Genomic DNA, 13,773 nt, shown 5'->3' on the forward strand with positions numbered 1-13,773 from the left:
GAAATAATCAACTATGGCTGCAGGATTCTTTAAGAAACTGTGGGATAAAGTAAAAAGAGGAGCGCATAAAGTTTGGGAAGGGATTAAGAAAGGAGCAAATTGGATATTTAAGAATAAAGAAGCAATTAGTGACGTTGCTGAACAAATAGCACCTAATGTTCCGGTAAGGGAAGTATTAAATAAAGGAGATAAGGTTTATCGTCGACTACAACCGATACTAAGATAAAAATAATATTTATTTATTTTTCCACTATCTACCCCCTATTTTATTAAGTATTCCTTCAGCAATTCCACCAACTGCGTTACCTGCTTGTGCTCCCATCGCCGGATTACCTGCTTTAGCACCTAATACTCCTCCTATGATAGTTCCTGCCGTTTTCGCTACTGGTGCCAAAAAGTTTGCAACGGGTTTAATAATCTTTTGATGAACCCAACTTGCAGCTTTCTTAATTCCTTCCCATAATTTTTTAAAGAATCCTGCCGCCATCTCTGATTTAATATTAATTAAAAAATATATTTCATCACTTATATTCTAATTTTTTATTTAATGATAAATGAAACCGATTTTAAAAATAAATGAAACAGAGGAGGAAGAAATAAATGAAAGTGAAAATGTTCAACAAAAAATAAACGTTGTTAAACCAATTACTGAAATAAAAATTTTTTCATCTGTTGAGAATTTAATGACTATTATGCTAATAATAAAAAATTATTTGAAGAATTGACAACATGTAAATTGAATAAAATGTTTAAAGTTGAGGACAGAGTCCAAGACCCGGAGGGTCATGGATTCAAAATTTCAAAAATAAAAGGTGTTGTTAGTTTAAAATCTATTCCTCAATCAAGAATCACCTCATTAATGAAAATTGATGATTTAACAAAAAGAATAGAAATTATTGAAGAGCGAATAAATCAAATTATTGATTTCATAAATCATGACTCGTTGAGCCCGGGTCCTTAAAGCTCAAGGCACAAAGTGCCCAGGACTTAAAGTCCATCACTGAGTTCAAGGTTATATTCATCAAATATTTCATTATTAAATGCAACTTCTGCTAGTTTATTTATTTTTTCAATACGATCATTTGAAAGTCTATCGTTTAATTTTTTCTGAAGTTTTTCATTTTCTAGTTCTGAAACTTTATTTGGATGATATTTAAACCCGTTAAATTCTTTTTCCTCAGTTTTGATCATTAATTTACAAAGAACTTTTGTGGTTGGAATTCGTTTAAACCATTTATCATTAATATTTGTTATAAATTCAATATCTGGAATTAATTCCCAAATTTTTGCATTTTCAATTAATTTATTATCAAATGCAAAAGCAATAGGTTTAATATTAAACTTACCTTTATAATATATACTTTCTACATAATCATCGAAATAAACATCTACTTGTTTAACATTTTCAAGAATTGGTGAAAGAACATCCATTAATTGATTGACGGTTACGAATCTTGATCCACTCATTTTCATACGAATTAAAAAAATAAATTATTCAAAAAATGTAAGACATGAATTTTTAAAGTTTATTTTTTTATTTTTTTTATTTTTTTTATTTCATTATGTATGGGTTTAGTGAAAATTTCTTACGATTCTGAAAATTTTTAAATCTTGATTTATTCAAAAACGTAAGAATAAAAACCGTAAAAATCATACATTTTTTACTTCATATGTAAAAAAAAATGATACAAAATCGCTCAAAAATGTATGAATTCTTACGTTTACAAAAAAAGTCACAAAACCCGCAATATATACTACTTATATCATCACTTATATTCTAATTTTTATTTAATGATAAATGAAACCGATTTTAAAAATAAATGAAACAGAGGAGGAAGAAATAAATGAAAGTGAAAATGTTCAACAAAAAATAAACGTTGTTAAACCAATTACTGAAATAAAAATTTTTTCATCTGTTGAAGAATTTAATGACTATTCTGCTAATAATAAAAAATTATTTGAAGAATTGACAACATGTAAATTGAATAAAATGTTTAAAGTTGATGGATTCAAAATTTCAAAAATAAAAGGAGTGATTAGTTTGAAATCTATTCCTCAATCAAGAATCACCTCATTAATGAAAATTGATGATTTAACAAAAAGAATAGAAATTATTGAAGAAAGAATAAATCAAATAATTGATTTCATAAATCATGACTCGTTGAGCCCGGGTCCTTAAAGTCCAAGGCACAAAGTGCCCAGGACTTAAAGTCCAAGACACAAAAGTGCCCAGGACTTAAAGTCCATCACTGAGTTCAAGGTTATATTCATCAAATATTTCATTATTAAATGCAACTTCTGCTAGTTTATTTATTTTTTCAATACGATCATTTGAAAGTCTATCGTTTAATTTTTTCTGAAGTTTTTCATTTTCTAGTTCTGAAACTTTATTTGGATGATATGTAAATTCATGAAATTCTTTTTCCTCAGTTTTGATCATTAATTTACAAAGAACTTTTGTGGTTGGAATTCGTTTGAACCATTTATCCTTAATATTTGTTATAAATTCAATATCTGGAATTAATTCCCAAATTTTTACATTTTCAATTAATTTATTATCAAATGCAAAAGCAATGGGTTTAATATTATGTTTACCTTTATAATATAAACTTTCTACATAATCATCGAAATAAACATCTACTTGTTTAACATTTTCAAGAATTGGTGAAAGAGCATCCATTAATTGATTGACGGTTACGAATCTTGATCCACTCATTTTCTTACGAATTAAAAAAATAAATTATTCAAAAATGTCAGAAGAAAATATTTAAATAAATTATTTAAATTTTTTTACTCTATTCAAGAATTTTATTTTTGATATAACTCATTGAATTCAAAATTTTTTAAAAAATTGACACCATATTTGGAATCTATGCAAAAATATATTCTTTTTATTAATGGTAATATAGGAATTGTAGGAATAAAAACTTTTTATAAATTATTCATAAATTTTTAAAATCTGCTATTCGGAAGTATGTTCAAAAATCATTCAATTATGTATTTCATTATGGTAGTGAATCTTTTATTCATGAAAATAATTATTTCTAATTTCTTTTACTCTCTCATACATACTAGATTTGAAGAATTCAGAACATTTCCCATAATCTCCTAAATGTTTTCTTATCTTATTGGTTTTCCATTCATTATATGAAACTGAATAAACTTTATCTTTATCTTTACACCTTTCATCACTTCCAATATATTTATATCTCAGTTTTGATTTAGCATTTTCATATTCATTAACGTTTAATAATTCACAGTCTTCCTTTTTAAATTGATGTTTAAGATATTCAGGATTAACAATTCTATAATATTGCTTCCCTTTAAATCTTTGAATATAAACAGGAACACCATCCTCTAAAATTCGATAATCTATTTTATCTGGTTTTACTTGTTGGGTCATTTATGTAAGAATAAAAAAATAAATTATTTTAAAAATAATGTTAAAAATAATGATACAAAATCGTTCAATATTGTATGAATTCTTACGTTTACAAAAAAAGTCACACAACCCGTCATATACTACTACTGTATATGAACCAATTATCATTGATTTAACCTTAAGATTCCATGATGCTGGATCATATAATGGTTTAAGAGAAATAATAGATACACAATTTCCGTTGATTGAAATTATTAGTTTTCATAACTATCATCCAAGCGACAGGCAATCACCAAAATTACAAAAAGGTACTGAAAACAGGATTGTTAATGCGTCACAAAGGAGATCGATCTCGTCACAAAGATCAATTAATATGAGAAAAATGAATGAAGAGCGTAGTCAAATGATTGATCAAGCAGATAATGAAGAAAATAATGATCAAATTCAAAATATTGTCAATGAAGAAAATGAAGATCCTGATTTTAGATCATTGGGAGACATTTGTCTTAACGATTACACAGAGCTTTTTCCATTTCCCAAAGAAATTGACCCCCTTACTAAAATAATAATTAATAATATTCTTTACAATTTGCGATTCCCCAACCCACACAGTCGACGTTATTACCAAAAGACGCTTAGATTTTGTTGGGTTTGTGTCATGTGAGGTGAAAATCACCATACACCGATTGGACCTTTTTAAAAAAAGATATGGTGAGTATTTGATTTGTTCCTTGGTATTTTGCACGCAGATAGACTAGGGTAATGCCGATCATTTCGTGTAGGAATTACGTAAAAAAATTATGACCCAAGTTATTCACATTATAAAATTATATAAAGTGTGTCAAATTTCAATAATATTCATATGACCTTATAGTATGGTACCTATATAATAATAATACATATAGTTTATAGTAATATCTCAGTTTTTATAGTTTGATATCTTATTAATTATGATCAATATGTGTGTATTAGTGTATATTTTACATGGCGCATATAGACTTGTGTTAGACACACACATTTATATATATTAAAATGAAAAATACGCAGATAATAAGGATCTCAAGATGTGATGCCGAGCATCTGCTACTTATTTGGGGGTAAGCAGCAGATGCTGGCATATATGTGTCATAGCAAGTGTATCTATGCTAATAGATTACACTTGCTATGACTTTCCCGGAATCTCAAGATGATTCCGGGAAAAACAGTAATAACCTCTCAAAATGTTCGTTTCAATATCATAAAGCTGAGAAATGGGCTTTGACCTTGAGAAAAGGCCCATTTCCCAGCTTTATGATGAATTTTAGTTATCATTGCGAGTGTCTGCTGCAAATCTCGGTTGAAGCAGCAGGCACTCGCAACCGTATTCCACGGCAAGTGTATTTATGGTGTTGGAATGCACTTGCCGTGGCTTTTGTACAATCTCGTGATCTTACTGGAGTGAGCGGCAATGGAAGCCAAAACCACTCCACTCAGTACCAGAAAGCTATGAAGGAAGTCCTAACCTAGAGAAAGGGCTTCCTTCATAGCTTTCTGGGTGACATGAGATTTGTAATTGTTGAACATTGAGTATTTTGCAGGCTCTGGCCTTTGCTTGGGCCAGAGCTTCGTATTTGGATGTTCCCAGGGCCGGATTCCTCTCCTGCCGCCCTAGATCAGGACGGCATTTGAGAAAGCCGGCCCTGAGGACAGTAAGCGAAGCCCTGGCCTTTGCTAGGGCCAGAGCCTGTATTTGTATGTCTTTCAGGGCCGAGTTCTTGCGAGACCGTCGACATGATCGACGATCATCGCAAAACTCGGCCCTGAGGATTGTATTTGCAGGCTCTGGCCTTTGCTTGGGCCAGAGCTTCGTATGGGAACTCTCTCGGGGCTGGTTTCCTCTCGGCCGCCCCCGAATCAGGGCGGTCTTTGAGGAAACCGGCCCCGAGGATGGTTTGCGAAGCTCTGGCCTTAGCAATGGCCAGAGCTTGTGATTTTAATGAAGAGCCAAGTTCCTCTCGGATCGGGCCTAATGAGGACGACCGTCGAGGAACTTGGCTCTGAGCTGATGAATTGTAAACTCTGGCCTCGATGAAGGCCAGAGTTTTTAAGGGAATGTTTTGATGGGATGAGCCTATGCTCAGTAAGCTCATCCCATCAAAACATTCGTTTAAAAATTGAATTAAAAATTATCGTATGCATTGAAAAATTAAAAAAATAAAAATGAACAATATTATTATATAATGAGAATAGAATAAATTATCATAAAATTGAAAATTTTAAAAATTAAATAAAAAATAACAAATTTCATAAGAAAATTAAGGAATAGAGAAATATTAGATAGAAAGAGTATGTTTATTTATGATTATAAGATTGAAATAATGAGATTTTGAGAGTTTTAAGAAGAATGTGATCTTTATATTTTTTTGGAGGAAGGTTTTACAAGAAAGGAGTTAACAAATGCAGGGTATTGTCCCTTTACCCTGCATTTGTAAACTCCTTTCTCGAATTGAAATTCGATGTTTAACATTCTTTGAAAAAAGTGCAAGCTATTCGAGAAAGGAGTTTACAAATGCAGGGTAAAGGAACAATACCCTGCATTTGTAAACTCCTTTCTCGAATTGAAATTCAATGAATCACATTCAAGTGAAAAAGTGCAAGCAATTCCTGATTTGCTCATATAGGTGCAGGGTCCTAGTGATAGACCCTGCAAATATATGAGCAAATCAGGAATTATGTCCGACACATTCGCATCGAAGAACAAAAGTGCGCGCTTTTCCCATTCTGCACATATTGGTGCAGGGTGCCAGTGATAGACCCTGCATATATATGTGCAGAATGGGAAAAGTGTTTGCAACATTCGCATCGAAAGGTAAAAGTGCAAGCTTTTCCCATTCTGCACATATAGATGCAGGGTGCCAGTGATAGACCCTGCACCTATGTGTACAGAATGGAAAAACTATCTACTTTGAATATTCTGCATCGGAATCTCTTGGTCAATATACAATTAAATACAATGATCACATCGATATTTGGAGATACAAGATAAGTATCTCCAAATGCCGATGTGATCATATATGATTGTCGATAAAAATTTGAAATCTCAAATAAGATGCATATTAAAAAATGGATATGTGACCAAAATGAGTTTACAAACACAATATATAGTATATATATAGATACCTCATTGTATTCAAAATGAAATAAAACAAAATTTTTGAAATTCATATCTTATATAAAACACATTATTCCTCAATACTATATGAGTAAATACGGCTTGATTAGTATAGATATATGCACATATATTTGGCCCCCAATATAAATTCTATGTTTTCGGGAAAGCAAAAGGTCCAATCGGTGTATGATAAATTTCACCTCACATGGCACCGCCCCGATTTTGTTTCACCTTATATAATGTTGGGCCTACAGAATATTTGCTTGAGCGTCAAAAACTTTTATTGCCAGCGAAATCAACATTATATAGAGCTTTTGGAAGTGATGTAAACATCTGGAAACAACTTGTCCTTTCAGAGTCCCCTGAAATACCAATCTTACAAAAATTTCTGAAATTTTATGATAATTTAAGCTCTAAATCTTCGTTCACTATAGGCATAGATGCTATTTCTGGAAAACTCTGGAAAGAGAACACAAATAGCAAAAAGATTCAAGATCTTTTTGCTATTTATTTAATGCCACTCAACTTTGAAGGCCCAAATGTATGTGTCCATATTATAGAAAATACAAATGGGCGTGCAGCATCGGTTTTGGAAAAAATATTAAATTATATTGAATTACTTCAAAGGAAAACTCAGGTTCCTTTTGTCACAACAGATGGAGATAAGTCATATGATGCTATTTATATTGTATATTTCAATCATTGGTTCTTTTTGATAACAGATTTCAACGGATTAGTCAATGAAATGAGAAATGCAAAATATAAGGATATACATATAATATTTATTGCAGATGTCGTTCATATCGGAAAGAATTTAAGAACGCTTATTGTTTTTGATGGAAAATTGATATTGATGCAACCGTATGATCCGACAAGGCATGTCGATATAGAGAAAATTAGACAGTATTGCCACATAGGTGACGCAATTAATAATAAAGATAAATCATCAAAGCTAAACGATAAGTATCCAGTGACACTTTTTAATGTCAATAATGTGTGGGAACTGCTCAAGCATGGATGCTTTGAAGAAGGTGTTTGGCTTCTCCCATTGACTCTTTGGTTTGAAGCAATCAGAAATCTTCAGTTGCCTGTAGAAGCACGTATGTCTATGATCAAGCTTGCATTTTACATTTTGCAGTTTTATCTTAGACTCGCTCATGCACTTAAGATCTCAGACCGCTTGAAAGATGTGGTTAATAACGATGGCACAATCAAATTCAAAGCGTATTTCTTCTCCCGAATTATACATATGAAGAAGATGGCGACATCTTTATTAATCATTTACGGCATTTTAGATCAGGATCCAAGTATTAACTTTCAACATATTACCACATTGCCGGTTGAACACCTCTTTGCTTTATTTAGAAAATTTGCAAAAGCCAAAAAGGAAGTAAATGACTTAATGAGTGCATGTGCTCATCAATTAATGACTGAGTATTATAATCTCGGTCACTTTAATAGATTAGTCAAACAAACTATCCTTGACCAATCTGGCGCAGATTTACAAAAAATTAATGTCATCAGCGAAGAACAATGGCCCAAATACATCTTTACAGACGATGAAATTGAGCAGATCACAACCGATCTTTTATACAGTGTCGGCTGGACTGAAGATGATGTCTTATCGTGTTGGGGTCGAGTTTTAAATTTGAATAACGATTCTGATTTTCCAATTCTTAATCAATATACGCCTCAATGTGAAAGACCGGGCGGTTTGCCAAGACTCATGCAATGGCTCGAAGACATTCAAAATATTCGTGCTTCTGTTCCTTTTTCGGAAAACAAAGGCTATTATAAGCCACAAGCATACACAACGCAAAGTCAGTTCATTCCAATTGCTAAGCCACCTTTGTACCAGAATCTCGGACCAAATTTACAATTCTCTAACAATGATAATGAGGAAGAACCCATCCCTTCATCCCAGAATGTGCCACTAAACAGCCCAGATCAAGACTTTGTTAATGAGAGAGTAGGTTTTGACATTACCGAAGATTTCGGGATTAATCAAGAAGAAGAGCAGGAAAAAGCTGAGGAAATAGAAAGACATACGAATTCTGTTGCCACATTGACAGCGAACCTCATGGATGCTCTTCATTTCAAATAATGTCTAACTTTAATCACTAATTAAAGCAATTGTTACTATATAATTGCTTTTGTTTTTAGTAAAGAAATTAAACCGATGCATTTGTATTGGTTTTCTTTGTTTGAATTATTTCATTTTTATGAGTTTAGAATTACAGTTGGTCTTCAAACCCGTTAATTAAAAGAAATAAATTGTAAATATATTATGACTATTATTTTTAATTCTGAAATAATTGCAAATGGGTAATACAAAAAAGTGACATTTTTTATATGTGTAATTTTGAATTCATTCCTGTTTATGTGATTAGAAATATCAATAATCATCAATATCATCGAGTTCTTAGTTGCATTTATCAATGATATTTTTTGTTGGAATGTTAATTATTCAACTCGAACGTACATTTTAAAGATTCCATTGCTAATTTTAGTAGCATTGGTGTTTACATCCAACAAAATGATATGGTCAAGGTCATACATACTAGGAACGTCGCATTTAAAAACGAATTGTTCCATTCCACTCAATTTTTTATCTAAAGTCATCCATTTCCAAACAAAAGCATGTGAACAACTAAATACAAACTTTATTGCTTTCCATATGGAAACCTAAACCAAATTGTTTATGTTACATATGAAACAAATCTGCAATTCAATACTCAGTGTGTCCAGGCGGCATCGGAATTGATCGGGAAATCGGGATAAAAGTATTCAATTTTATCCCGATAAATCGGGATGAAAGTACTCAATTTTTAATCGGGACGGAATCACTACACATTTGATAGAAACATTATTTAAAAATCGTTTGAATATATAATATGCAACTACAGAAGATATAGGAGAATGTTGTGTATGTTTCATTGGATTTAATTTCATATTGGACGAAATTGCAAAAAGATTCTTTTGAATTTTGGTTTAATAAAAGTGTAAATGTCATATACTGTTAGTGTATGTAATAATAGATATGGTAATACTAATAAACATATATGATACCGATAATCATCAAAAGATCAGATATTACATTTTTATAAATATCAGGGATATTAATGTTTTATCGGTACTATTGCATACTTAGAGATATATTGAAATGTGGGAATAAAGGGTATTCGGAAAAAGAACAGGATATTCATAATATTAATTTATATGATTTTAAATTTGAAATGATTTGAATAGTTAGATGTGTTTGTGAAGTTTGGTAATATGATACAGATTGATTCGTATAAGAATATAAGTGAATTTGTGATTTTTAAAAAGAAATTTTTAGTAAAGATATATTTGAATGGAGAAATATTTGAGAAGCATTGAAAATTTGAGAAGAAAATTGAAAAGGGTATAAAAATGAAAAAGTAAAAATTAATAACGTAATAACATGTTTTAATAAGTTTTAAATAAATTTATAATATAAAAATATATTAATGATAAAATAAATTTGAATAATGTTTTGAAAATAAATTGAAAAGCAATTGAATAAATAATAAATGAAAAATATATTACAGTAGGTATTCAGAAATCTTATATACGAAAAAAAGAGATCTGACATTGTGTCAGATCTCAGTAAAAGTGACATTTACATGTCAAAAAAATAGAATGAGTTTAAGTAATTAAAATTGAGGGTGAGAGTAGTATTGTATGAAATAATATCTCTCACCCTCCAATTCATCCTATGGCGCCGAAAAAATTTTGGTGAAATGCGACCACATTTCACCAAAATTTCTCGGCGCCATATAGAGAACTAGAGCCTGTGAGGTACTGATACTATCCATGTACCTCGCAGGCTCTAGTTCCAAGCCAAAATGGCTAAAAATTGCCCGCAATTGTTCACATTGCGGGCAATTTTTAGCCATTTTGGCTGGGAATTGGAGGGTGAGAGTAGTATTGTATGAAATAATATCTCTCACCCTCCAATTCATCCTATGGCGCCGAAAAAATTTTGGTGAAATGCGACCACATTTCACCAAAATTTCTCGGCGCCATATAGAGAACTAGAGCCTGTGAGGTACTGATACTATCCATGTACCTCGCAGGCTCTAGTTCCAAGCCAAAATGGCTAAAAATTGCCCGCAATTGTTCACATTGCGGGCAATTTTTAGCCATTTTGGCTGGGAATTGGAGGGTGAGAGTAGTATTGTATGAAATAATATCTCTCACCCTCCAATTCATCCTATGGCGCCGAAAAAATTTTGGTGAAATGCGACCACATTTCACCAAAATTTCTCGGCGCCATATAGAGAACTAGAGCCTGTGAGGTACTGATACTATCCATGTACCTCGCAGGCTCTAGTTCCAAGCCAAAATGGCTAAAAATTGCCCGCAATTGTTCACATTGCGGGCAATTTTTAGCCATTTTGGCTGGGAATTGGAGGGTGAGAGTAGTATTGTATATGAAATAATATCTCTCACCCTCCAATTCATCCTATGGCGCCGAAAAAATTTTGGTGAAATGCGACCACATTTCACCAAAATTTCTCGGCGCCATATAGAGAACTAGAGCCTGTGAGGTACTGATACTATCCATGTACCTCGCAGGCTCTAGTTCCAAGCCAAAATGGCTAAAAATTGCCCGCAATTGTTCACATTGCGGGCAATTTTTAGCCATTTTGGCTGGGAATTGGAGGGTGAGAGTAGTATTGTATGAAATAATATCTCTCACCCTCCAATTCATCCTATGGCGCCGAAAAAATTTTGGTGAAATGCGACCACATTTCACCAAAATTTCTCGGCGCCATATAGAGAACTAGAGCCTGTGAGGTACTGATACTATCCATGTACCTCGCAGGCTCTAGTTCCAAGCCAAAATGGCTAAAAATTGCCCGCAATTGTTCACATTGCGGGCAATTTTTAGCCATTTTGGCTGGGAATTGGAGGGTGAGAGTAGTATTGTATGAAATAATATCTCTCACCCTCCAATTCATCCTATGGCGCCGAAAAAATTTTGGTGAAATGCGACCACATTTCACCAAAATTTCTCGGCGCCATATAGAGAACTAGAGCCTGTGAGGTACTGATACTATCCATGTACCTCGCAGGCTCTAGTTCCAAGCCAAAATGGCTAAAAATTGCCCGCAATTGTTCACATTGCGGGCAATTTTTAGCCATTTTGGCTGGGAATTGGAGGGTGAGAGTAGTATTGTATGAAATAATATCTCTCACCCTCCAATTCATCCTATGGCGCCGAAAAAATTTTGGTGAAATGCGACCACATTTCACCAAAATTTCTCGGCGCCATATAGAGAACTAGAGCCTGTGAGGTACTGATACTATCCATGTACCTCGCAGGCTCTAGTTCCAAGCCAAAATGGCTAAAAATTGCCCGCAATTGTTCACATTGCGGGCAATTTTTAGCCATTTGGCTGGGAATTGGAGGGTGAGAGTAGTATTGTATGAAATAATATCTCTCACCCTCCAATTCATCCTATGGCGCCGAAAAAATTTTGGTGAAATGCGACCACATTTCACCAAAATTTCTCGGCACCATATAGAGAACTAGAGCCTGTGAGGTACTGATACTATCCATGTACCTCGCAGGCTCTAGTTCCAAGCCAAAATGGCTAAAAATTGCCCGCAATTGTTCACATTCCCATCTTTTGTTGGTAAGACGAAGAATATGAAATAAATTATGAAGAAGATAATGATGAATAAAATATCACTTTTTATATTTTTGACACGTAAAGTTGTCACTTTTCTGTCAAACTGTTTTTATCGTTTTCGTATATAACAGAAAAAATATATATGAAAAAAAGTTAAAAAACATAAATTGATGATGAATAGATAAATATAACTAGAAGGAAAGTTAAAGATTTATTTAGTAAGGGAATGATAGAATAAACAAAAATTAAGTAAGTTTGTTTCTAAGATGTCTTATTGAAAAACAGATTTGTCTGATCACAAGCACTTAAGACTTTTATAACAATAGAAATGTGTTTATGATATTGAAATAGTCAAATTACATTTTTTTTTCTAAGATGTCTTATTGAAAAACAGATTTGTCTGATCACAAGCACTTAAGACTTTTATAACAATAGAAATGTGTTTATGATATTGAAATAGTCAAATTACATTTTTTTTTCTAAGATGTCTTATTGAAAAACAGATTTGTCTGATCACAAGCACTTATCAAGTTCCTCATTCTTTATATGATTTATTTCCACTCAAATATTTATTCATATTAAAAAATTATATCATTATAATTTGCTTATTTCATCTTCATTGCTGTAATTTTTAATCTTTCAATTAGTTCTTTTGGTACGTATTCTAAATATTCTTCTTTTGTATCTAAAATTGTTTTGATAACGAATTCTAATCTTTCGTTTTGCAAACTTTCGTCTGTAAAGTAAATCTTGATTGAAATCTCGAGTATCTTGTTTACAAAACGATGGATACTTAATGTGTGCATTGAAACTGAGAATTTATTAGAAATTCTGAATAAAAGTAATTTATTTGTTACTTGAGATGGCTCAAAGTTTTCCAAAACGTATTGCAGAATATCGCTTTTCCAAATACAATTCGTGAGTATTAGATTAGCTAACAAATCTGCATTTGTATTTCCAAATTCCGCGAAAAGGCGCTCTAAAATAACCGTTTTGTAATCTGACCTGAGAATCGTATAACCATTAAATGAATTTTCTTTGATATTGCCTGTTTGTTTGAAAATATTTCTTGTATTGATTTTTCATTTTCAATTAGTAATTTGTCACATTCTCTCGTAAAATATTGTAAATATTAATAACGTTTTCTTCATTGTAACTTGTCTCATCACTAAGATTTGAAATAACGTTTATAAAATTTCCGCAGCTCTTGATGGAAGCAAAAACTCCCTGTGTGTATTATAAATGATAATAGTATTTCGGATATCACGCAAAATTTTTTGGTATTTCGTTAATAATTAGATTTATTATTTTGAATTTGTCTGATTCTTCTTTTATTTGTGAATTAAACGATTGAATTATTCCATTCTGAATATTAGTGTCAAATTTGTAGAATAAATTAAACGAAAAGTTATTGAGAAATGAGGAATTTATAAATTCGTCTAGAATTCTTTGATCATTGCATAAAAATCCAATGAATTCGAATTCATTATCGGTTTGAATATAACTTGATGGTAAATTATTAAAAAATTGAAGATATGAAAACTGATTGCATATATGAAATAAGACCTCAGCAGTTT

At 32.0% G+C, this 13,773-nt stretch overlaps 3 protein-coding genes across 3 annotated transcripts, besides 13 other annotated features; 2 read left to right on the plus strand and 1 right to left on the minus strand.

The window, feature by feature from the left end:
* Window positions 1-987: 987 nt before the first annotated feature.
* Window positions 988-1,431, minus strand: TVAGG3_0889230 (protein of unknown function, DUF4108 family; the record flags this gene model as incomplete). Its single annotated transcript, XM_051250784.1, has 1 exon — window positions 988-1,431. The coding sequence occupies one exon, from the start codon at window positions 1,429-1,431 to the stop codon at window positions 988-990; it is 444 nt and encodes a 147-aa protein (XP_051086259.1).
* A 5,307-nt stretch (window positions 1,432-6,738) lies between these two features.
* On the plus strand, window positions 6,739-8,159 carry TVAGG3_0889240 (uncharacterized protein; the record flags this gene model as incomplete). The annotated part of the gene is made up of 1 exon (XM_001293927.1): window positions 6,739-8,159. A coding segment is annotated over one exon (1,421 nt), but the record flags the coding sequence as incomplete, so codon positions are not given.
* Window positions 8,160-8,259: 100 nt separating this feature from the next.
* Window positions 8,260-8,637, plus strand: TVAGG3_0889250 (uncharacterized protein; the record flags this gene model as incomplete). Its single annotated transcript, XM_001297600.1, has 1 exon — window positions 8,260-8,637. One exon carries the CDS (start codon window positions 8,260-8,262, stop codon window positions 8,635-8,637), a length of 378 nt encoding a protein of 125 aa, XP_001297601.1.
* Window positions 8,638-9,271: 634 nt separating this feature from the next.
* Window positions 9,272-9,352: a mobile genetic element.
* Window positions 9,353-10,284: 932 nt separating this feature from the next.
* Window positions 10,285-10,393: a mobile genetic element.
* Window positions 10,394-10,534: 141 nt separating this feature from the next.
* Window positions 10,535-10,643: a mobile genetic element.
* Window positions 10,644-10,784: 141 nt separating this feature from the next.
* Window positions 10,785-10,893: a mobile genetic element.
* Window positions 10,894-11,036: 143 nt separating this feature from the next.
* Window positions 11,037-11,145: a mobile genetic element.
* A 141-nt stretch (window positions 11,146-11,286) lies between these two features.
* Window positions 11,287-11,395: a mobile genetic element.
* A 141-nt stretch (window positions 11,396-11,536) lies between these two features.
* Window positions 11,537-11,645: a mobile genetic element.
* A 141-nt stretch (window positions 11,646-11,786) lies between these two features.
* Window positions 11,787-11,895: a mobile genetic element.
* Window positions 11,896-12,035: 140 nt separating this feature from the next.
* Window positions 12,036-12,144: a mobile genetic element.
* Window positions 12,145-12,264: 120 nt separating this feature from the next.
* Window positions 12,265-12,326: a mobile genetic element.
* Window positions 12,327-12,447: 121 nt separating this feature from the next.
* Window positions 12,448-12,504: a mobile genetic element.
* A 51-nt stretch (window positions 12,505-12,555) lies between these two features.
* Window positions 12,556-12,613: a mobile genetic element.
* Window positions 12,614-12,664: 51 nt separating this feature from the next.
* Window positions 12,665-12,722: a mobile genetic element.
* The last annotated feature ends 1,051 nt before the right edge of the window (window positions 12,723-13,773 follow it).

The sequence above is a fragment of the Trichomonas vaginalis genome, chromosome VI, assembly GCF_026262505.1.
Source record: "Trichomonas vaginalis G3 chromosome VI, whole genome shotgun sequence".
NCBI classification, from domain to species: Eukaryota; Parabasalia; order Trichomonadida; family Trichomonadidae; genus Trichomonas; species Trichomonas vaginalis.